A 25543-nucleotide genomic window follows, 5' to 3' on the forward strand; every position below is an offset into this window, starting at 1 on the left:
TGATGCAATGGAAAAATAGTGATGTGGCACTTATGGCTTAAGGATGGTGATGATGGTGGGAATGCATTCATTCCAAACTTACAAAGAATTTTAGTGTCTCTAGACGATGTAAACGAGCTAAGCTGCATGTGAAATATTTGAGATCGACTTGTTAAAAGTTTGATTTGATACAAGCTTAAACGAGGTCAAGCCAGAGATTGAGCTAAAATTAAGTTTGTATAATAAATGAGCCTAAGCTTGAACGAGCTTTGAGCAGGCTCGTGAGCCTTAACGATGCCATTTTAATATAATTTTAATTTAATATATTTTTATCATCATTATTATTTAATATAAAATCCTAATAAAAATAACTAAATATACATAATGTTTTAAAAAAATATATAGAAAAAGATCCTAAATATATAAAATTAGCTAATATATAATAACCAATCCGAATTCGAGATTGAAAAACTGCTCATAAACCGACTTAAGTTTTAGAAATAATACTCTAAGTGAGCCAAAATCGAGTCTAAAAGAGCTCGGGCTCAGCTCGACCGTTTACACCCAAGTTTTCTCCAATTCAAGATTTTGGCCCCTGTGGTTATATCACTTTTACCCTTTTAGCCCAAAAAAGAATCTTTTAACATCTGAGCTCCCAACGTCTTTTTTTCTAACCATTTTTGCCCCCAACGTCTTTTTTTCTAACCCTTTTGGCCCCTAAAAGTAAATGGATGAGGTTAGTGTTAGAGGCCAAAAAAGTTAGAAAAAAAAAAAGACTTTAGGGGCTCAGATGTTAAAAGATTTTTTTTAGTTAAAAAGTAAAAGTGATATAACCAAAGGGACCAAAATCATAATTTACTCTCAAAATGACATCCTCAAATAAACCACAAGCCTAATATCAAGAATGGTCAAAATTAACACTATTGCGTATATTAAAATCCTTTTATGTAAAGATGAAAACTGGTGTCTTTGATATTCCCCTTGTAAGCAAGATGTTTTGACCCTTAACATGGGTTACGTTAATTACCCATCATTGCCACCACTATATCATCACATCATCTAATTTACTTGTTCTTAAAACTCGTTTATGGTATTGATTATGGAATTGTAGGGTCCACCTATACTAGATATAATTTATTTATATTATTTTAATAAACAAGTTGTATGTAAGAAATGATTAATCTACAATTTTAACTTATATATGTTTTCATTATTAGTAAAATATAACTATACGGAGCACGTAATTCTTTTTAAGAAACTATCTTCTTTGTCATGCATATAAGAAGCAACTATAATGTACGATTAGATATTCAATGAACGTACATTAAGAAAATGTCACCTTATTCTTCCTCATTGATTTCGATATCTAGTTTTCTAAGAAAGCTGAAATTCACTATTATCATTATTTCGAAGAACCCTAACCTACAATCTATGGTTACACAAAAGTAAACCTTTTGAGCAAGGCTTTCGAAGATGTGGTCTTACAACACATCCAACGTGGGTTTTTCATCGAAACCTAAAGCAACCTATACCACCGATCACAACTTTTAGAAAGCTTTCATGCTTGGTCCATGTTTTTATTATGTTTTTTCGCAATGCTAAAATTAGAAGTGTTTAAGCTTTATATCCAATGAAAATAAGATATAAATATTTATTAAAAATTGTTGTTACAATCTCTTAAAATAATATAAAAGTATAGGGTGATGACAAAAAAACATTCCTATGTCAATACTCTTAGATTAAGAACCAATAATAGATAAACTTAAAAATCAATGGACTAAAAGTAAGATAGAGAAATAGTATAGGGACTATATTGCAAGAAATTCAAATAAAAAATAATAATAAAGTAAGTTGAAGTTGGTTGTTAAGTATCCTCACACCCTGACCTCATGATGAAACTAAAAGAGTAGTAGTTAAACAACAAGGGCAAAATCGTCACAATTTGAATTCTCAAAAACACCTTTTGAAATCTGCCAGTTCACCTCCGTCCTCTGCTTCCCCTGATAATATAGTGAGCCTTTCACTCATCTAGAGAGAGAGTAATTCATCACTTCTAGAGAGAGAAACCGAGATATTATCTTCTCTCTCTCTCTCTTACTTCAATTACAGTTCTTCATCAATCAAGCATTCATAGCATCAACGGTTATTCAGTTATGGCAAGCAATTACTTCGGTGTTTTCGTCTCAGATCCATGGCTACAGAATCAGTTTACACAAGTCGAGCTTAGAAGCTTGAAATCGCATGTAAGTAGCTACGATTCGTTGATTTTTGTTATGTTAATCGGTGATAATATTGCAAATTCGTGTTCAATTTCATTGCATCGGAGATTTTGCTGCATTTATTGTTTCGATGAGGTGTTTTGTTCTGTTTTTTTTTTTTGTGTTAATCGGTGATAATGAGAGTTTGAGATCGTGTAACAGTTTAAATTTATGTTTAATTTCATCGCATCTGAGTGTTTGCTGCATTTATTGTTCTGATGAGGTGTTTTGTTCTGGTTTTCCTGTTAATCGGTGATAATGAGAGTTTGAGATCGTGTAACGTTGCAAATCGGTGTGCGATTTCATTGAATCTGAGTTTTATGTTGCAATTGTTGTGCTGTTGATCTGATGAGGTGTTTTGTTGTTTTTTTACTTGATGATCAGTTTCTGACGATGAGGAGAGAAACCGGAAGCCTCACGCTTGGTGATTTGCCATCGAGGATGTCAAAACTGAAGAACGTAGGAGAGAATCTCACTGAAGATGAACGAGCTGCGTTTCTTCATGATTCGTATCAGAATTTAGGCGATGAAGTTGATTTCGAACTCTTTCTTCGGGTGAATATATATTCAAACCTAATAATTTGCATATGTGTAATGGTAGTTAATTTTGATCTTATGATTATCTGGTTATATGGTTATCTAAGTATTAATGATCTAGAATTTTAATCTGACTGGCAATTGAGATGGTTTATTGTAAAAATGTAAAAATAAGTCATAGATCTGCATAATTTTCAGAAGGATTTGAATTTGAATATGTGAAAGTGTTACTGTTAGTTTGAATTAAATGAATATAAAGTAGATATACATAGCTTTACGCCTTTACACAGTTTCACTCTCTCACCTAATAATTATTTATTTGAAGTAAAGCATTAAACAACTGTTATGTCTCCTCACGTGAATGGATGAACTTTACAGTTAAACAATACCCGATAAGATTTTTTTTTTTTTTTTTTTTTTTTTTTTTTTTTTTTTTTGACGGCAAACTAACCTACTGATCAGAGTTTTAATTTGAGATATTATGATTAAACGAATTTTCATGGGTGGTTAATCACTTAATCTGATAGTTATACTACTAGGATCCATTATGCTGTTTCAGCCTAGGTATGAACTTAATGTGATGACATATTGACAGGTTTACTTGAATCTCCAAGCCCATGCAACCTCGAGAATGGGAAAGGGTGCGAAAAACTCATCCGCATTCCTCAAATCGCCTACATCTACCCTGCTTCACACCATTAGTGAATCTGAAAAAGCTTCATATGTTGGACACATTAATAATTATCTTGGAGAAGATAGCTTTCTAAAGAAGTTCCTTCCTATTGACCCTTCAACTAATGATCTGTTCGAGATCGCAAAAGACGGAGTTCTTATCTGGTGATTTTCAACTAATGACCTGTTTGAGATTGATATAGAATTATAAGATAAGCCTATGCTATTGATTTTGCTAACTAGAAATTATTTCTAATGATTGATGCAGTAAGCTTATTAACGTGGCAGTCCCGGGGACAATTGATGAAAGAGCGATTAATACTAAAACGGTCCTTAATCCATGGGAGAGAAATGAGAATCACACTCTATGCCTTAACTCTGCCAAAGCGATAGGATGCACTGTGGTTAACATAGGAACACAGGACTTCATTGAAGGAAGGGTGAGAATTTTAATTCGGTGTTTTGGTTCATAATATTATACAACTAGTATCGTCTAAGAAACCACTGATTTGCTGCGTAGTTAAAGTATATTTTCCAGTTATCGGTTTCTTACGATCCTGGTATACTAAGAACAATATTTCCTTTTGTTTCAGCGGCATCTTGTGCTTGGAGTGATATCTCAAATAATTAAAGTAAGTTAATTTCATGACTGACTATGCATAGGAAATTTTCTCAAATCCTGATTCCTAAAACGCTTTAATGCATTCCCATACAGATACAATTACTTGCAGACCTCGATTTGAAGAAAACGCCTCAGTTGGTAGAATTAGTTGGTGATAATCAGGTGATGAAACTATATTTCATTTAAGTATGTGCTAACTTCAATAAACAACACATCCTCTTATCTGTTCCAATATATAAAATTCCTTGTTTTATTGCTATTAGGATGTGGAGGAGCTTATGAGTCTGCCACCAGAAAAGATTCTGCTTAGGTGGATGAATTTTCATCTAAAGAAGACAGAATACAGGAAAACAGTTACAAACTTCTCATCTGATGTGAAGGTACAACATAATGTCCACCATATGGGATGTGACTGTATGGATGAAATAACAGATGTTAATGAGATTTAGTGAATGTATTTATTTTGTGCAGGATGGAGAGGCTTATGCATACCTCTTAAATGTTCTAGCTCCGGAGCATAGTAATCCGTCAACATTGGTTGTTAGAGATCCTTTCAAAAGAGCAACATTAGTTCTTGAACATGCTGATAGGATGGGTTGTAAGAGATACTTGACTGCAAAGGACATTGTAGAAGGTTCTCCCAATCTTAATCTTGCCTTTGTGGCTCATATTTTCCAGCATAGGTAACAGTTATTCTTTTCAATTTGTTAGTTAGTTTAATACAGAACTGGTTTAAGAGCAATTATGTAACTACAAGAATCACATAGATACATAAGACAATTATGTAACCACGTAACTAATATTATTCTGTCTAGAACTACATATAAGTGCTTACTTGCGGTCGTAGGGCTGCAAACGAACCGAACGACCTTGCTCGTGTTCGTTTTTTAAGGAAATATATGTGTTCATGAGCTGTTTATAAACCCTTACCAAACAAGATTTTCAGTTCGTGTTCTTTCATTAAGGAAATGAACGTATTCGTGTTCATTTGTTAACTTTAGGTAAAGCACGCAAACGCACTTTCACAAGCACAAACTAATGTTCATGAACACAAATGAAAACAAACAAAAACTAACAAACGTTCATTAACAAAATATATAATACATTGATACTTATTAAATATTTTATTTGTTTAAATTTTAAGGTATTTAAATAAAATATAAAAATTAAATTACATGAACAAACTATTGAAAAAATGAACATAAACAAACATATTACCGAACGTTCACCAACATAAATGAACAAACGCAACCTCTGTTCATGTTCGTTCATTTAACTAAACGAACGAAATTTCTTGTTCGTGTTTGTTCATTGATTAAACGAACGAACACAAATGAACTTCCCGCCGAACAGTTCACGAATCGTTCGCTGAACATTCGGTTCGTTTACAGCCCTATGCGGTCATCTACTGAAAGTTAGTTCTGTAATGAATGCGCCCTTAATTTTATATAATACAATTATGTAAGTTATTTTATTATGTGTAATGTAAAGAGGAAAACAACTATCCACTTGAGGTTTCCTCTGCAAGTGGACTTAGTAATTAATTTTTAATCTCACATTTCAATAAATATAAGTTAAACTTTTTCTTCAGGAATGGATTATCAACCCCAGAAAAACCAGTATCATTCCTCGACGTATCACCAGATGAAGCGCAAATCAGCAGAGAAGAAAACGCTTTTCGTTTCTGGATTAACAGTCTTGGTGTAGCAACATACATCAACAATGTCTTTGAAGATGTCAGAAACGGGTGAGTATCATCTTCACATGTTATCTTTTTGCTAATTTAGTAAAAAAATACATCTTCATTTTATCCCCCCTCAAACACCAGGTGGGTACTACTGGAAGCACTTGACAAGGTATCACCAGGAATCGTTAACTGGAAAATTGCAAACAAGCCACCTATCAAGATGCCATTCAAGAAAGTAGAAAACTGTAATCAAGTTGTTAAAATTGGCAAACAGTTGAAGTTTTCATTGGTGAACATTGCTGGAAACGATATTGTTCAGGGGAATAAAAAGTTAATACTGGGTGAGTTTTCTATCTAATAATAGTTATCGTGTTACATTAACATAATAACATGGGCCCGTTCTGACGAAAGTATATGTAATGGTCTTTCCAGCTTATTTATGGCAGTTGATGCGATTCAACATGCTACAGCTTCTTAAGTACTTGAGATCTTATTCGCTCGGGAAGGAATTCACTGATTCCGACATATTAGATTGGGCTAATACCAAAGTCAAGAGCACGGGAAGTCAGACTTGTATGAAAAGTTTCAAGGTATAACTTTTTCATGTATACATCTTAAATTTTAGAGTAAAATGCCATTTCGTCCCACCTGAGGTTGTGCCAGTTTTGCGACTTTCATGCAAAGGTTTGTTTTTCCACATTTGAATCCAAAAAGTTTAAAATCTTGCCATTTTCATGCAGCTCGTTAACCGCATCCATTTTTCTCCGTTAAGTCAGGGGTATTTCCGTCTTTTTTTGCTAACTTAAAGGACAATTCGGTCTTTTTCACTTTATGTAAAAAGACCGAATACCCTTGAAAAAGACTGAATTTCTCTTTAAATTAACAAAAAAGACGGAAATACCTCTGACTTAACAAAGAAAAATGGATGGAGTTAACAAGCCGGATGAAAATGGCAAGATTTTAAACCTTTTGGACGACATTCGCAAAACTGGTCAAACCACAGGGACGAAAATGGCATTTTACTTGAAATTTTAAAAGTATTTGCGCGTGATTGTAATTGATTCCTTTTTTCAGGACAAGAGTTTATCAGATGGAATATTTTTCCTTGAACTACTTAGTGCTGTGCAGCCTCGGATTGTTAACTGGCGCCTCGTTACCAAAGGGCAGACTGGTACGCTTTTTCATTCACCCATTCCCAACTTTAAAAATCTATATCTAACTGATCGTTTTCAATGCAGACGAAGAGAAACAAATGAATGCAACATATATCATCAGTATCGCCAGGAAAATGGGCTGTTCAATATTTTTGCTACCTGAAGACATAATCGAGGTACAGTATTTTCAAAATTCGCCATCGTTTTTCTTGATTTGTAATACTTCAAGCGGTTTGGTTTTATAAATCACTTTAAAACATTACAGGTAAACCAGAAGATGATGTTGACATTAACAGCAAGTATAATGTACTGGTTCTTCAAACAACCAATTGAAGATCAAAGATCGTGTGGATCATCAGATAGTGATATTGGTAATCAACTTGAGACGAGCTCAACCTCCACGACATATGACACTGAGTCCGAATCATCGACAGACTGAGATTGCCAAACAGATAAGTTTTCAGTTTCAAGTTCTTGTAGAGTAATTTACAATTCTTATCTGTATTTTTTATTTTTTTGTTGCACTAAATTTTTGTATCCAGATAAGTGGAACTAAGTTGGTTTCGTTCCAAGTGCAGATTTGCTTATAAGAATATATTTGTGTATATAGTTACAGAATTGTATTTGAATGGAAATGGTATCTTGCTTTTTTTTTTCTTTAGTTGCTTATTTGAATCTTTGACTTATTATTAATCTGTCAACCCGGCGTGAGTGCCACCTCTTGTAACACCCAAGGTAAATCTCACATCGGCCATAGACAAGAGAGATCATGGATTCATAAGGAATGTTTGACCTCATATATCATGGACCGACACATTTTGTGCACATTTGCTAGGATGATAGGAGATCTCCATAGTTGCTTATTTGAATCTTTGACTTATTATTAAGCATAGGGGTGTCCATATTGTAGGGTTGATGGATTGGCGAGTTGAATTATACAACCTGAACATGACTTATATGTGTAACCTGAACAAACCCGCTTAACTCATTTATCTAAATGTGTCAAACAGGTTGACGGGTAATAATCAAGTTGTAAACGTATTAATCGGGATGGTGAGATGTGGAAAAGGGTTAAACGGGTCATACACGAGTTAGTGGGTCGGTCAACTTGTTTAACTTAACGTTAATGGGGTCAATAGATCAACCTGAACATTATCTATCTTATAAATGGGTTATGCATGAAAACTCAAAACTTGATTATTTTTGTGTCGTGTTTGTATGGTGTTAAAAATTAAGTATAACGGTGAAAAACAAGCATAATGATGAATATAAAACGTTATATGATATTTGATATTTCCAAAGATTGAAAAATCATGTTGTCCTAAGGCTATGCGGTATGGTGACCATCCTCCCTTGGAGGATGATCCGCCCCGTAGGCGCCACATCATAGACCTATAGAGGATGATCCGCCGTGGCAAAACACTGGAAATGGGAGGATGATCATACCCCACTAATTATGGCAATTAAATATTTTTTTTATTTTTGCAAAGGAAACACATTGAAAAGGGGTCGGTTTTGTCCTGTTGTGGATCGTCCCCAACGTCTCCATGGAGACAGTCACGACGCAGACGGGAGGGGGCGGGACGGTGTGCGGAACGGCGCCGAACCAGGACGCAAGGGGGACGGTCCTCATACTGTGCAGTCTAAGAAAAATAAGAAGAGGAAGTCGAGGAGTGCTGGCATTCTTAAATGTTTGATGTTTGTTAACCAACAGGCAAATATCTGGTCCACCATGTGTTTTGTTTCCAACAAAATAACGTTACATAGAGATTATATAATTCATCATCATATTTTTTAAATCCCATTAATAGCAAATTTAAGATATGGCCTAAAGAGAGTAAGATATACACAACCTTACCCCGTAGGAATAGAATGACTATTTCCAATGAGACATTCGGCTCAATAGTAGTTTTGCATCAAGCCTTAGACCTAAGGCACATAACACTCAGTAAAGGCCGATTAGTGCATGTACCCCCTTGTCCTTCTGCTATCAACGTCACCACATAATGCATGATTAACCGTCCCCCGTTTTTAATGTTATTTTCACGAAATTAGTTATTTAACGTTAAAATTAGTGCACTTTCATTTTTGCCCCCGAGGGCCCACACATAAATGCATTATATGCGGATACCGCAAACGGGGTGTAACAGGGATTATATAATTGCGAATCTTAAAAGTATATTTCCAAATCCGAAATAGTTTGAAATAAAATAAAGAGTAAACTAGCAATTTTGCTAGATCTATTTAAAAAAGTTGTTTTTTTCCTCACTTGGACCACTGAAATGTATAAATTAGTGCCAAATATATCCAAATTTGTAACACCATTAAAATTTAAAATTAAACAAGAGCAATTCATGTTATTTTGCCTAAGTTTTAAATTTATTCTTTAACTTTTTTTATCTTTATTTAATTTCCCACTTTTAAACACACTAATATGAAACCCTAAAATATCATATGAGCCCACATTTGAATACGGTCTGCTCCATCACAAAACAAGTATTTTATTAGTTTCTTCTCATTGTCATCATATATTAGTTTAGTAATATAATAATTGAATTTGTTAAGTCATCTTTATTTGCAAGTATTTTATTAGTTTCTTCTCATTGTCATCATATATTAGTTTAGTAATTTAATAATTGAATTTGTTAAGTCATCTTTATTTGTAGTTTCTGGTGTAAATGACGAAAGAGAGGGTCCAAACTCAAATTTCTATTGAGCTCTGCTCTTCGTGTCTTGATCAATTTAGCTGTAAATAATTATAATGCTTGTAGTCAACCAATTCTGATTTTTACATTTTTCAGTTCCTACACCCTTTATCGATCTCTTTCTCTAACCCTCCCCGCCCCTCACGGTGCATGTTGTGTGTAAATTGTCCTTTTGTTGGATCGTTCCGTGACCCTAAACAGTCAGTATAAGCAGTTCATCATCATTTACTAAGGCGGAATCAAAGTAAACAACGTCACAACAGCTTGTTCTCTTTAACTTTCTTTCTATTACTGCTTTTGTGAGCTTTTACACGTATTTCTGACAATATTTCGGCAGCACCTCGACTCACACGTAATGACCTGATTCCGCTCGAATGAATACAATTGAAATCACACATCACCTATTTATAGCTTGCCTGATTCCGCTTGAAACACACTCAAGCGAAATCACCTAAGTGACATTTGGAGCGGAATTACAAGCTAACCTGATTTCGCTTGAAATGACAACATGTCATTTCAAGCGGAATTCCATGAATGTGTTGTCATTTCAAGCGGAATTACATGAATAACCCACTTTTCTTGATTCCAATCTTAATCTAACCTATCTAGACCTAAGACTCGATTAAAACGTAGTAAACAGACATTCAATGCACCAACAGACCCCCCCTTGGATGTTGACGAAGTCTTCGGCGTCGAGTCTTCAATCTTTGGTCTTTTTCCAAATTTTGTCTTCACATTGTAAAAGCTTTCTCTTCACAGATTCAGCATCTCATCCTGTCTCTATCTTTAATCTTCAATCTCCCCTTTGACTATTGATCCAGAATTCTGACTCCCCCTTTCACAGACTCCCCCTCTCGGTATGCTGGGACTTGAATTTCTGGTTCAAACTTTGTCATTTTGTTGTCGTGGGGATTTATATATCCACAACCTATTTCTCAAACAAATAACATTACAATCTATTGATTTTCAACAATAAATCACATTATCTATCAGTTTTAGAAATCCACTTACGTATTCAGGTCCAAGTTAATGACCCTGATTACTCAATTTTATCTACCAAGTCCAACTTAATACCTTGGTTGATTTCAGACAAATCAAACTGATTTCTTTGTTCAAGATTTTCAAACATTTTCCGAAAATCACAAGTTTCAAATTAATGAACTTGTTTTGACTTTTTATCAATCAGATTTTAACAAGATAAGCTCTCCTCATCCTCCAGTCTAGAAACTTCCTGCATCTGCTTCAACTTTGAGAATCAGACAATCAACTTTCTACTCTAGTTTGTCGGAAAATAAAGCAAAAATAAAAAATCTTTTTGGATTTTTAATATTGTTTCTAAACTAGAAATGAAATACAGAAACTTAAATGCAGACTGTAAAAGAAGTAAACTATTTACAAACATATTTTTGGTGAGCGTATTAGGGAATCATATCAGTTATCAGACAAGTCACTAGTACCGTTAAGCTTTAATTTCATATCTAGAATTAAACAATTCACTTAGATTGTCGATATGCTGATCCACTTAAATTCTCACACAATTTTCAATTTTTCATTTTCAAAAACTGTTATTTTATTTTGAAAATCTTTTTCTTTTTCTTTTTCTTTTAATTTTTCGTTTTCCAATGTCAAACTCTCCACATCCTTCAAGAGTTTGACATTGTCTGCTTCAGATTTTTCACACTTTGAGCACACGACTTCACATTTTGAACTTTCATTTTTCTTGGATTCTTCATTCTTTAACTTTCTCTCTGTCTCCTTCTTATCTGTTCCTGCAAGAAAAATTTTAACCATATCAGTAGGGTTCAAATCTTCATCTAAAAAACAACCTCTCTTGAAATCATATTTCATATCAGATCTTGCGCTAAGACCTTTTCTAATTCTTTTGATTAATTCAAGAAACACATCCAAATTTATATTTTCTGAGTTCTTTTCTAATTCGTTTATCAACTCCTTCTTTTTCTTCTCATTTTCACAATTCTGTGTTCTAAGCTCTCTGATGAAATCATCTGTACTAAATTTTGAGAACCTGAAATCCTTTTTCAATTCTCCTAAAAATTCATCCCACTCTAAAGGTAAAGCATTTGCAAATATAGTTATCTTTCCAGCATCAGATATCTTTATCCCATACCTTTTCAAATTGTCAATTAATTCATCATACCGTTTTTTTAAGTCATCAAGCTTTTCATTTTTCCTACACAAAAAATATCCACCTCTTACAATCCAAGCATCCTCTTTCTCATTATCTTTCCTGTATTGCCAATTCATATCAAACCATTCATTAATTCTTTCAAGTTTAGCATTTACCTTTTCGTCAAACATTTTAACTTCTTGGTATTTGTGCCTTGTAAAACACCTCGAATCACATGCAAACAATCAGACGATAATGAATTCTCGAATTGATTAATCTGACAACACTCCTTAATGATTGGACCAATTAATCCACTAACCCGACAACAATTATTGATAAAAGACTATGATTGGGCCGTTTTAATGGGCTTTAATTGAAATGAATTGATTGGACCGCAAATATGTAGTGGGCTGACACAATTTTATAATGAATCAATTTTACTGAACCGACCACATATGAAGTCACATGGCTGCCTATTAAATTCTCGTGGCCGACAATTTGTTTATCAACACAATGCTCATTGGGCCTATATTCAATTCACATGCAAAATTGTTCCGATGACAATCTTCTGAACCAACAAGTTTTACACATGCATTAATGACCTGATACACTCAACACTTGTTAATTGGAACAAAATGATGACTGTTCAAGCGGAATCACCAATTTCAATTTCAAGCGAAATCATGACTTTATCTTTCAAGCGAAATCAACAAGTAACTTCAAGCGGAATTAGCGATTTTGGAGCGGGATCTGATTTCGCTTGAACTAACACATACAATTTCGAGCGGAATAAGGAATTTCAAGCGAAATAAGGTGACAATTTCAAGCGGAATAAGGATTATAAAGGGGTTTCGCTTGAAATGTTTCAAGCGGAATCTGATGATGTCAGCTTTTTCGAACAACTTTTCAAGCGAAATAACATGTTTTTGTATGAATTTGATCGATTTAAGGTCCAATTCTCTCAGGGATTAGTTAACACTGTGTTTCGCTTGATATATGTCAAATTCAGGCCATTTCAACCGCTGAAATATGTTCAAATCAGAAAAGAAAGGGTAGAAGTGAGAAAATCCGATGATTTCAAGCTGCAATGGTATGAACTCCTCGTCTTGAGCTCTGATACCGCTTGTTGGATCGTTCCGTGACCTAAACAGTCAGTATAAGCAGTTCATCATCATTTACTAAGGCGGAATCAAAGTAAACAACGTCACAACAGCTTGTTCTCTTTAACTTTCTTTCTATTACTGCTTTTGTGAGCTTTTACACGTATTTCTGACAATATTTTGGCAGCACCTCGACTCACACGTAATGACCTGATTTCGCTCGAATGAATACAATTGAAATCACACATCACCTATTTATAGCTAGCCTGATTCCGCTTGAAACACACTCAAGCGAAATCACCTAAGTGACATTTGGAGCGGAATTACAAGCTAACCTGATTTCGCTTGAAATGACATCATTTCAAGCGGAATTACATGAATAACCCACTTTTCTTGATTCCAATCTTAATCTAACCTATCTAGACCTAAGACTCGATTAAGACGTAGTAAACAGACATTCAATGCACCAACACCTTTGGGGGAGGGTTTCTCACTAGACTCGGACCAATCTGTCTCAATACCCTCCGGTTGCGAGTATGTAACCACACCAGGCTGAACCGCCTTCAGAGTCTTCTCAACATGAACAACCATAGGCTCTTTTTCTGGTCCCTTCCCCCGAACATCTTTCACATTAATAGGCTCAATGATTGGGGATGGAGGTAATGGCGGAAGATGCACGGTCGGAAGGGATTCCGGACCATCTATCGCTGTAATGTCCGGCGTAGTGGGAGTCGAGCACTTGATCGTGATTTTTTGCACTCTTTGCGCCAGCACAGATGCAGACTCTAAACACACGAGTACCACAAATCAGATAAAAAATAAGGAAAACGGTACATATACCTACAAAAGACAAAAGGAGAAAATATAGTGCTCAACACCTTTCTTCTGCGCTGACGAGGTGAACATGACGTTAAGCTTGTTCTTCATTTTCTTAGGTTTAAAAACGATAGATCAACTTCACTCTCTGAGGGTGCAAACCCTCGGCTTGCCTCATCAATCTCCACTTCTTCTCAGAAACCTGGAGAGAAGCTTCTGTATCTAATTTGCACTTGGCTTCGTCAAGGTTCTTCCTTTTACGGTCTAGGATCTGCGAAATAGTTGCTTGGTCTTCACCAGCCTCATCTACACCATGTTTACTACCTACGTCCAGACCACAAATAGAGTCGGAGACGACAACATAATCCAGATAACTTTTGCTTGAAGATCGCTTACCAGACCCTGCCTCCGGTTCAACTCGAACTTCTGATCTCTTCTCAGTTTGACGCTCATCAGAAGGCTCCACTACAACCTTTTCTCTCCCGACACCACCTCTAGCACCAGATCCACCCGCTTGGCTACCGCTAGCACTTGCACAGGTCGAGCGTGATAGGTGACCAAGCCCACCAGAAAAGGCAATTGATTCCTCACTCAAGAGGAGAGAAATTTCCTCCCTAGTGGGGGTCAGAGCAGTTTTCAATTTTGTGGGGATTGGAGTATTCACACATGTGCGTGCGAGCATGTATGCCGCCGAGCTCTCTTCGGTAGGATGGTGGAAGTAATCCCTTAATTGTTCCAACCAATGGAGTTTCCCATCGGGTAAGATCCTCACCGTCATTTCCCCGCCAACCTTGACGTCAATAGCATTTATCATGTTATACGCTGAAAAGGACAAAATACATTTATTATAAGCTAACAATAGAGAAATAACGAGGAACCAAAAGCTCAAATTTTACCTTTACCCTTGTAACTATAGATGGGAGTGTGCCTAGGGTTTTTTGGAGCCCACAACATACTCATACTCTCCGCAACCAGCGCAGATTCGTCGAGTTGACACATGGGTGTGGGACGGGCAGTTAGGGTTTTATACCACTGTTCCTCAGCAAAGGGGATCAATTTCTCCTTGGGAACCTTCTTATTAGCGCACCTAAACTGCATTTCGATTAGAATCACGCCCCAACATATGTAAAAAAAAACTTGTCCTTCTCATTATTCTTCATTTTGCACGAAATTACGCCATTAAGTTAGGAGTGAAATCCACATCTTAATGGTAAATTTCCGATTCAAACTCTAGTGGACCCTCGTTAAAGTGTCGTAATTATATTTTGACCCGATAGTACCAACCACATTAGGGTACGAAATCGTCAAGTTAGGGGTGAAACCCGCATCTTGTCGATTAAGTCCCATTCCTCGATTTTTTTTATCTCGCCAAAGTTTCGATTGTTTCAATCGATTAGAGACATGTAGTAACTGGAAGGGTAAGATACCGTTAATCGCTTCTCGACGAGAGTATCTTACCTATAGGCCAAAGCACGTTTCTCTAATTTGAAAGGACTTTCGATTCACTTTGGAATAGTCGATGTTTCTCAACCCGAAACAATCCAATCTTTTATGAGCCTCTTTTTTTATTAATCATTTTATATGTGATTTTATACTTGTTACCTCGTTCATTTCAAAACCGTTACACGATTCGCACGTCTCTCGCAATCAAGAACAATAATAATCCTTGTGAACAAACTAAATTTATACTCTTTATACGCATTCTTACATGATTATACTTGTGAATACATGTTGAAAACTTACATTTTGTGTGAATTATACGTGATACATAAACACTTACATGCTTATACGTGCAAAACTTATTTTGAATTATTATCAAGTCTCATCCTTTCCTTTTCTTTCGAACTCCTAGATGGCATCTCCAAGATCATCCAAGAAGACCAAGTCTAAGAAAGGTTCCAACAGCGACTCCATCTCTAAGTAAGAGTTAGTGGGTCTCATCGCTGAACAAATGGCCGACCAGATGGCCCGAGTTATACCTGACATAGTTTGCAGAATCCAAACCAACTCGCATTCGCCCCATGGTTCTGTTGATTCCAAGGTAGAAAAGCCTAAGACACCATTCCTTTTCAAGTAATTCATGGCCTGTAAACCTCTGGAGTTTACTGGCAAGGATGGTGCCACCGCGTTACTAACCTGGTTCGATGCCATGGAGCTTATGTTCCTCCAAAGTGGTTGTCCCGACGACTTGCGCACCCAAAACGCTACAGGGGTGTTCTGCTCGAGGGCTCTCGAGTGGTGGACCGCTGAGCGAAGCACAAGGGGGAACGATGCCGCCCACGCTTCACCATGGGCTGAACTTAAGAAAATCATGAGGGAAGAATTCTGTCCTCCTCACGAACTTAGGAAGTTGGAACACGAGTTCTGGCACCTTAAGAAAATTGAGGATGAAAACGATGGTCTCACCATTCGCTTCAAGCAACTCAGCATCCTTTGCCCTAGTCAAGTTGATACCCCCGAAAAGGCCATAAACAAGTACATCCATTTCCTACCCACCTCCTTCATGAACCTCGTTGAGTCTGCTTCTCCAACGACTATCGAGGAAACCTACTGTTTAGCCGCTCGCCTTAACAACAATTGCATCCTTCGTAGGAATTCTAAAAAGGCTTCCTCGAAGAGCGCACACCAAGCCATTGCTGAAACCACCGCTGAACCTACACCATCCCAGTCGACCAAGAAAAACCGAGGCAAGAAGCGGAAGGCTTCAAGCCAAAACTGCGCAGTCATCACTTCGCCGAACCCTCAACCTTTACAATATATCCCTGCTGCACCCAATGCTGAACCTCCACGCAAGGCTTACACTGGAACTCAACCCAAGTGTAACCAATGCCAGTACCATCATCCTGCCACCGCCTCATGCCACAAGTGCGCAAATTGCAATCAGTATGGGCACTTTTCTCAGCAATGCCACAAACCACCCATGGCCAACCAGAACCAAGCTGTTGTAGCCCGGAATCCTGCTCCAAACCAAGCTCAAGTTGCTCCTGTGCGAGCATGCTTCAAATGTGGGGAACTTAACCATCTTGCAAACTGATGTGCTCTAAAATATACATATTTTTATATAATATTTCCTGCACTTTTGAGTAGCTTTAGGGTTGTTTGAATGAGTTTGTACTCGTATTTGGTTCATATATGAAGTTTGATGGTTTTAAATGAAAATGAACTAAATCGATACAACTAATAAAAAAAAGTTACATGGGAAAATTTGCAATTTAGAAAATCATGTTTAAAGTTGAAATTGGTGATTAATTTGTTTTAAAGAATACATAATGGATTCATTAAAGATTATTCTAATCAATATCAATATCAACTAGGTTTAAAGAAGTTCGCCGCGTTGCGGCGAATTTCTTTTGTTATTTAGTTTGTGTTTACGTGTGTTTTGAAATCACTACGAGCGTATTGCGAACGGAACTGCTGACAATAATAAAAAGAAAATGTAGAAAAAAACACTAAAAGATAACCGAAAGAAAATCAACCAAAAAGTTGCATGGTAACGATTTTGTTCGTATGAAACTCGTGGTCAGAGATGAGCAAATTGTTCTGGGTACCGGTACCAAATTTGCCGAACCGAAAGATCTTAAGTACCAATTCGGTACCGACTTTTGGCGTTCCTGGTACCGGTTCACTACCGTTTTTTACCTTCATATACCGATACTGTAACCAGTATTTTCGGTATTAGTACCGATTTTGTATCAGTTGGCACCGAGCTCAACCATACCCCTAAAACTAAAAAAGAAAAAATTAAAAGTTGAAGAAAATCAACAAAAAAAGTTGTACAATACCGTTGTTCGTACGGTAACCGTGATTAGGAATGAGCAAATGGTACCGGGTAGCAGCTCTGAATTTCCCAAACCAAAAGATTTTCAATATCAATTGGGCATCAACTTTTGGCATTTTCTGTATTATTGTAAGTTTTTACCTTCATGTACTGATACTGAACATGAACGTTCCGGTATTTTCAATACCAGTATTGATTCGATACCGGTTGACACCAAGCTTATCTCAACCCCTGATACTAAAAAAAGGATTAAAGTTAAAAACTAAAAAAATAACTATTATTATAATATTAAAATAATAAAATTATTAAAAAACTATATATTATTATAGTATTAAAATCACTATTCATTTCAATTGGTTTATTAATATATAGTAATTAGTGAAGTGATAAATATTATTGTTTAACTTGTTTGTCAATCTTCGTAGGGAACAAAGAAAGTAAAGAATTGAGGTGGACAAAAGAATTAAAGGCTTGGGATGGAAATTGATTAGAGTTACAAAAGGAATTAATGGAGAATAAAGAAAATGGCATACCATGTTCCATTCATACGCTATTTGACGAGAATTTATTGGGATATTATTATCGCATAAAATTTCATAACATGCCACCATCCAGTTTTCATCAGTTTAGTAAATGGGCTGGCATTTGATGATTTGAAGAAATCAAATTTATTTGATTTAGCACAAATAGTGGGCCGGAAAAAAAAAAGGATATACCAGCCATGCAAATGGACGACAGCATCAGTGGGGATTATTATCTTTTCTTGGGCTTTGAAACAAAACTAGTGGATTGAAACATAAAACCCTAATGGTAGGAAAATGGCATGATATATTATAGAGTAAATTACGTTTTTGGTCCCTGTGGTTATATCACTTTTACTATATTAGCCCAAAATTATAATTTTTAACAGATCTGCCCCGTGGTCTCTATAACTAACCATTTTGGCCCCTAAGTCTAACCAAACCCTAACTCTGGTTAATTAATTGGCACATGACTTGCACATGATGTCTAAAAATGTAATTTCCCCTCCCCCCTTTTATGACTTTATATATAAAACCCTAGATTATTTTTTTTTAACTACATCTTCTTCCTTAATTCATCTTCTTCGTGATTTCTTTCAAAACCCTAATTTCAGAGCAAATATTTCAAAGATGGTCATACGCAGATGTGGGTTACCTTCTGTCATTCAAACCTCCCATACTCAAGCGAATCAGTAGTTGTACAACTGATTTAATAATTGGACTGTAATCAGTTGTGTTTTGCAGCTTATTTAATAATTGGGTTGCTGTCAAAATTGTATCTCATCAATGTGGACGAACATTGTTCGTTCTTTTATAGGAAAAACTTTATGTGCCTTGTCCCTTAGAATTCTTTTTTTAGGAAAAAACTTTATGCGTCTTGCTACTTACAGAGAATGATTGCTCATTACAGCTTGAATTGATTGCACAACAAAGGATTGTATTTGATTTCCTATGCCCATTACTCATGAGAAATAATTCACTCACCAAATATATTCTCAAACTCCCTTCTGAGTCCTCGTAACTTAATGGCCTGCACCTGCGAATCTCTTTGGAACTCATTGCGTAAGGTGTCCTATGTCTCTTTTGCTGTGGTAGTTGCTGCAATTTTAGAGAAAAGCTGGAAGAAGATGAAGTGAAAAAAAAATCTAGGGTTTTATTTATAAAGTCATAAAAGGGGAGGGAAAATTACATTTTTTGACATCATGTGCAAGTCATGTGCCAATTAATTAACCAGAGTTGGGGTTTGGTTAGACTTAGGGGCCAAAATGGTTAGTTATAGAGACCATGAGGGCAGATCTGTTAAAAATTCTTATTTTGGGCTAATATAGAAAAAGTGATATAACCACAGGGGCCAAAAACCTAATTTACTCTATATTATATATAGTAGACGAGATACGCAGCAACAAGGTTTGACAATTTTTGGAGACGCAATTGAGTTGGACGGCAGAAGTGACAGGAGCAACGAAGAGAGGAAAAGAAAAAAAAGAGGGTGTAAGGTATGATCAAGACTCAAGTTCGGGTTTGCAATTTATTAGTATTTAATTTTGTTAAGACTGTGTGTTTTCAAACTTGATACTATGTTTTGTTTATCATATGAGACTTGTTTCTTTTTCTTAAATATGATATTTAGCTAAACTTTTCATGCTACCTAGGCCTAGATGAACTATGATTTGATGTTTTAACTATTCGGTTTTGACTAATGATTAAATTGAGATGATTTACATATTCTTGTTTTGTGATTGTTTATGAATTTGTATGCTTGTCTTGGTTGTGATTGGTTGTTTGGTTAGGTGATCTTGTTAGTTTGGTCTGGAACTATTTAGATCATTCTAGGTTAATTAATCTATTAGGTTTCCAATCTAGAGCTTGAGATTAGAGATAATTCAAGTTTAACTAAATTAATTAAAATCAACTGAGTAGTGTCCATCCTTTTCTGGCAACTCGGATCCGGCTAGGTTATTAGCTAGGCGTTGTTTGGTAGTTTGGGTGCCCGATAGCTCGGATCCGGCTACTTATTCGCGTTTAGGGTTTCCTAGGTTTTCAGTTATTTACAGGTTTAGCTTCATGACCGGAGGATTTTAGCACCATAGTCGTTTTTAATCTGACAGACGTGGGATTTGGTATCGATAGCTCGAGTCGTTTCCAATTTATCACTTCATCACTTTGTTCCATCTTCTATTTTGGTTGATCATCCTTAGCGGGAGGTTTTCAGGGTTGATTCAGAGCTTTAGTCATTGGTCAGGACTAGAGGTCATGGGTTGGTCATAGCGATTCGAAGCCTAGGTAGTTCTTTCTCATCATTGTCTACTTCCCGTCACTTCAACATCTTGTTTGCTTGTTTTGTTCTCTTGTTTACTCGCTTTAGTATTTAATTAGATTATTAGTGTAATTAGTTAAAACCTCAAATCCAAAACAATTAAAACCAGTTAAGTAATTAGTTGAGTCAGAGTCTAGTTTAGCGTCGCTAGTGTCTCGTGGGTTCGATACTCGGACTTCATTAGGCTTTACTACGTACGATAGGTACACTCGCCTGTCAGTGGTCTAGCATTTAGAGAATCTTAGTTTATAAATTTAAAACTAGGGTGTCTTCCTCTTCCTGCTCGTTCTGTTGATTTTCGAATCGATTTAGTGCCTGGCACTACGCCTGTTGCTAAGTCTCCTTATCGTTTAGCACCCTCCGAGATGCAAGAGCTTTCGAGCCAACTTCAAGAGATTCTTGATAAAGGCTTTATACACCCTAGTACTTCTCCTTGGGGCGCTCCTGTTTTGTTCGTCAAGAAGAAAGATGGATCGTTTAGAATGTGTATTGACTATCGTGAGCTCAACAAGCTTACTGTCAAGAACCGATATCCTCTTCTTCGAATCGACGATCTATTCAATCAATTGCAAGGCGCGACCTGCTTTTTAAAGATCGATCTTCGTTCTGGATATCATCAACTTCGAGTCCTCGAAGAAGATATACCAAAACCGCATTTCGAACACGTTATGGTCATTACGAGTTCGTTGGTATGCCCTTTGGTTTGACCAACGCACTTGTTGTTTTCATGGATTTGATGAACCGCGTGTGCAAAGCGTACTTGGACCGTTTCGTGATCGTCTTCATCGACAATATTCTCATCTACTCCAAGACTCAAGAAGAACACGAGCGACACTTGCGTCTTATCCTTCAACTACTACGTGCTGAACGTCTTTACGCCAAATTCTCTAAATTTGAATTTTGGTTAAAGAAGTTCAATTCCTTGGTCATACCATCAACGAACTTGGTATTCACGTTGACCCTGCTAAAATCGAAGCTGTGAAGAACTGGATTGCACCTAAATCCCTGTCCGAAATTCGTTCTTTCCTTGGTCTTGCTGGTTACTATCGTCGTTTCATTTCTAACTTTTCAAAAATCGCCGTCCCTCTTACCTCTTTGACTAAAAAAGAGAAACCTTTTGTTTGGGGTCCTGAACAAGAGGAATCTTTCCAAACGCTCAAGGACATGCTTTGCAATGCTCCTATTCTCGCGCTTCTCGATGGTATCGACGCCTTCATCGTGTACTGCGATGCTTCAAACCTTGGCCTTGGTTGTGTCCTTATGCACCGAGACAAGGTTATCGCTTACGCATCGAGGCAACTCAAGATACATGAGAAAAACTACACTACGCACGACCTTGAACTTGGCGCAGTTGTTTTTGCCTTGAAGATTTGGCGACACTACCTTTATGGTACTAAGTGTGTGGTCTTCACCGACAATAAGAGCCTTCAACACATCTTCAACCAAAAGGAACTGAATATGTGTCAACGTCGTTGGGTAGAGTTGTTAAACAACTACGACTGCGAAATTCGCTACCATCCAGGAAAAGCGAATGTAGTGGCCGACGCACTTAGTCGTAAAACTCATGTTAAGGTTATTCGTTGTCTCAAACTCGTTAATGATATTCAAAACCGCATTCGTGAAGCCCAATATGCCTCTAGTAACGAGGGTAGTCTCTCCATCGAGATACGAGGTGGTGTTGAAGAAGATCTTGTGTCTAAATCCGATGGTATTCTATACTATCTCAATCGCATCTGGATTCCTAATCGTGATAACCTTCAAGACTTTCTGATGAAGGAGGCCCACAAATCTAGATATTCTATTAATCCTAGTGCTGATAAGATGTATCAAGACATGCGTACATCCTATTGGTGGCTTGGAATGAAGAAAGATATCGCCACCTTCATTGCGAAATATCTCACTTGTTCGAAGGTTAAAGCTGAACACCAACGTCCCTCTGGCTTGCTCGAACAACCAGAAATTCCTGTATGGAAATGGGAGAGTATTGCAGTGGACTTTATCACCAAACTCCCTCGCACTTCTTCTGGTCATGACAGTATTTGGGTGATCGTTGATCGATTGAGCAAATCAGCTCATTTTCTCCCCATTCATGAAAATTTCAAAGTCGAGAAATTGGCTAGAATCTACACTGACGAAATCATTTGTCGTCATGGTATCCCCATTGACATCATTTCTGATCGTGATGGTTGCTTTACGTCTCGTCTTTGGCAAACTTTTCAATCCGCTATGGGTACTGTTCTAAACCTTAACACTGCTTTCCATCCTCAGTCTGACGGTTAAACCGAGCGTACTATCCAAACCTTAGAGGATATGCTTCGTTCATGCGTAATCGATTTTGGTGGCAACTGGGATATGCACTTGCCTTTGATCAAATTCTCGTACAACAACAGTTATCACGCGAGTATTCAAATGGCACCTTTCGAGGCATTATATGTTCGTAAGTGTCGTTCACCTATTTGTTGGCACGAGATCGGAGAAGTTCAAATCACCGGTCCCGAGCTTATACAAGAGACAACAGACAAGATTTTACAGGTTCAAGACAACTTGCTGAAAGCCAGGAGCCGACAAAAGAGTTACGCTGACAAGCGTCGTAAACCCTTGGAATTCGAGATAGGTGACTTTGTACTTCTCAAGGTATCCCCTTGGAAGCGTGTGGTTCGATTTGGTAAAAAAGGGAAACTCGCACCTCGCTACGTAGGTCCTTTCAAGATTCTCGAAAGGATCGACAAGGTTGCGTATCGACCGGACTTACCTGAAGAGCTCTGTAGGATCGTATGCGGACCCGAACGAGTCGATCAGAAGAGTTTATCTCAATACGAAAGGCGGAAACAATCGTATCAAGTTCAATTCAACACACAAATCACTTTAAAGTGTCTATTTGATTGATATAATGACGTTTTACAGCGTGACGACACTTCGGCAGCACTTCGTTGCACAAACCGGAAATTCTCTACTGATTTCGCTTGGAATGGCCTATATATAGGCATCAGATTCCGCTTGAACATGACCATATTCATTTCAAGCGGAATTAATCATAAATCATTCAAGTGAAATTAGCATGTTTAACTCAAGCGGAATTAGAAACATTCTGATTTCGCTTGAAATGATCCGGTGTCATTTCAAGCGGAATCACCTCTAATTCTCACATTCTTGTTTTTCGTGCCCTGATCTAACTAGTTCTATACAAGACTCGATACAAGACGAAGTCGACAGACGCATGCACCAACAAACCCCCCCTCGAATGTTGACGAGTCTTCAGTGTCGAGTCTTCGCATCTTCAATCTTTATCAGTCTTCGGGCTTCTTTTCAAAGTATTTTACACTGAAAAGCATTCTCAAATCTTCTCTCTTCTCTTCCTCAGTACCAACAGACTTTCACAATCAGAACCTGGCTCTTTGTCATTCAGACTCCCCCTCTCAATTAGCTAGGATCACAGTCTGGCTTTCACAGGTTCAAGATCATTGTCTGGCTTATACTCTGCTCTGAATCGAAATCCTGGCTCTCTTTAATCACAAACTACTCAAGATCAATTAACCCAGTTCTTACTCAAACCTGCACATTCTCTACCACAAACATAAGCTTTTTATGATAAAGATTTGACAGTCTTAGACACCATTTGCAGATCTCTAACGAACCACTTGCAGAATATATTTAAAAAAAAAAACCTTTTTAAACACAATCTTTCACTTAAAATAATGTTCATCATGTTTAGCACTTGGAATTTTGAAAATCAGCTCTTCAACATCAGTTGTCGAAAATCTTTTTGATTTTTTTTTAAAAAAAATTTATGCTAAAACACACTTAAAATCTTTTTGGATTTTTGAGTTTAACGAAATGCAGTAAAGAAATATTTACATACAATCTTTTTGTGAGTTTGTGTAAGAGGATCATATCAGTTTATGAGACAAATCACCAACACCGTTAAGCTTGATTTCATTTTAAGTTCTAAACAATTCACTTAGATTGTCAGTATACTGATCCACTTTAATTTTTCACACAAAGTTCAGCTGTTTCGAGATACGAGATTAATGTTTTAAGAACTTAAACTTATTCGCGTGTCCCACCACTTGAATATACTCCCGTATCCAGATCCCAATATTCAGTCTTACATGTGAGTATACCTAGATGATATCTGTAAGGGGTTAGGTGCGAAACCATGAGAGCTCAGGTCAGAACTTCCGTTCAGCAGAGAGATGACGGTTTGACTTTTGGTGTGTCCCCTTTAGAGGATCTTTTCTTCAACAGCATATGATTTAGCATTTTGCAATGTTTTATCATTTTATGCTGAGGGCGGTGCTATATTTCAAGCAATTTGCAAAGTATTATACGGGGACTAGGCCATTGCTTCCGCAAAGTCAGAAGTCCCGGGATAATACCCCAGATATCACTGAGTATAAAGACCTAGTATCTCAGAAAGAGGGACCTTTCAAACAAGATTTTGGGGGTTACCTATATATCCAAGAAAAGTTACCCACGAGATAAGCAAGTTTGAAATTTTAGGTTTATATCTCGAAAACAATTTACTGGATGTGCAAAAACCTACTGGCACATCCACAGTGAGATTGTTTATCACATTTTTGACTTTACATTTCTTTAGCATGTTGTGATAGTCCACTGATATACTATCATTTCCTCTTTTTACAACAAAACTCATTTTGAATTTTATCATGTTTTTGGCTTTTTCAATTTTTTCTAATGTTTTTGGATTTTCTAAAATTCTTACTCCCCCTAAAATTCAGAAACATTTAAGGAAATTTGAAAACAAACTGTACAAACAAAGTTGACAACTATTGTGAATTGCTTCAATCCTCCATTCACTCAGCATAAACAATCAGAACTCCCCCTTACAACAAACTATTTTCCCATTAAGATTTCAAAACACTTAAGTTTGTTTTAATCAAAATGGTTTTTCCGGAAAATAAGTTTTGTTTTTAACCACTTGTAGGTTCGGGGATCATCATATTGTTTTTCAATCACTTGAATGAGGATTACATCAAGTTCAAATTAATGACCTTGATTAATCACTTTGTCAAACAAACCTCTGTATGACTTGTAATTTTACCCACCAAAAACAAAGAATGATACCGATTCCTGTTCCACTCTTACCATCCTGGGAACTCTGGCAAGTCACACTTATCCTTTTTAAAAATATTTCAATAAAGATGCCGATTCATGCTCCACAATTACCAACTTGGGAGCTCCGGCAAGTCAGGTTTTTCTATTCAAAGAATATATCCACCCAAGCCTGACCAGCCTTGGGTGTTACCGA

The 25543-nt window shown here is 36.7% G+C and overlaps 1 protein-coding gene across 1 annotated transcript; it reads left to right on the forward strand.

Annotated features, from left to right (window-relative positions):
• Positions 1-1963: 1963 nt before the first annotated feature.
• Positions 1964-7570, forward strand: LOC110918670 (fimbrin-2). Its single transcript, XM_022162947.2, has 14 exons — positions 1964-2222; positions 2622-2792; positions 3370-3611; positions 3715-3886; positions 4040-4078; positions 4162-4230; positions 4332-4448; positions 4540-4751; positions 5660-5815; positions 5897-6096; positions 6188-6345; positions 6830-6926; positions 6994-7085; positions 7175-7570. The coding sequence occupies exons 1-14, from the start codon at positions 2133-2135 to the stop codon at positions 7346-7348; spliced, it is 1989 nt and encodes a 662-aa protein (XP_022018639.1). The 5' UTR covers positions 1964-2132; the 3' UTR covers positions 7349-7570.
• Positions 7571-25543: the final 17973 nt, after the last annotated feature.

Source organism: Helianthus annuus, chromosome 16, assembly GCF_002127325.2.
Source record: "Helianthus annuus cultivar XRQ/B chromosome 16, HanXRQr2.0-SUNRISE, whole genome shotgun sequence".
Lineage (NCBI taxonomy): Eukaryota > Viridiplantae > Streptophyta > Magnoliopsida > Asterales > Asteraceae > Helianthus > Helianthus annuus.

What these genes read in the sequence shown, in the direction of transcription:
- LOC110918670 (XM_022162947.2), top strand. Translation starts at nt 2,133, where the DNA reads ATGGCAAGCAATTACTTCGGTGTTTTCGTCTCAGATCCATGGCTACAG. An exon ending in TGATATCTCAAATAATTAAA is followed by an intron (nt 4,079 to 4,161) that starts GTAAGTTAATTT and finishes ATTCCCATACAG; the next exon opens with ATACAATTACTTGCAGACCT. An exon ending in AATTAGTTGGTGATAATCAG is followed by an intron (nt 4,231 to 4,331) that starts GTGATGAAACTA and finishes TATTGCTATTAG; the next exon opens with GATGTGGAGGAGCTTATGAG.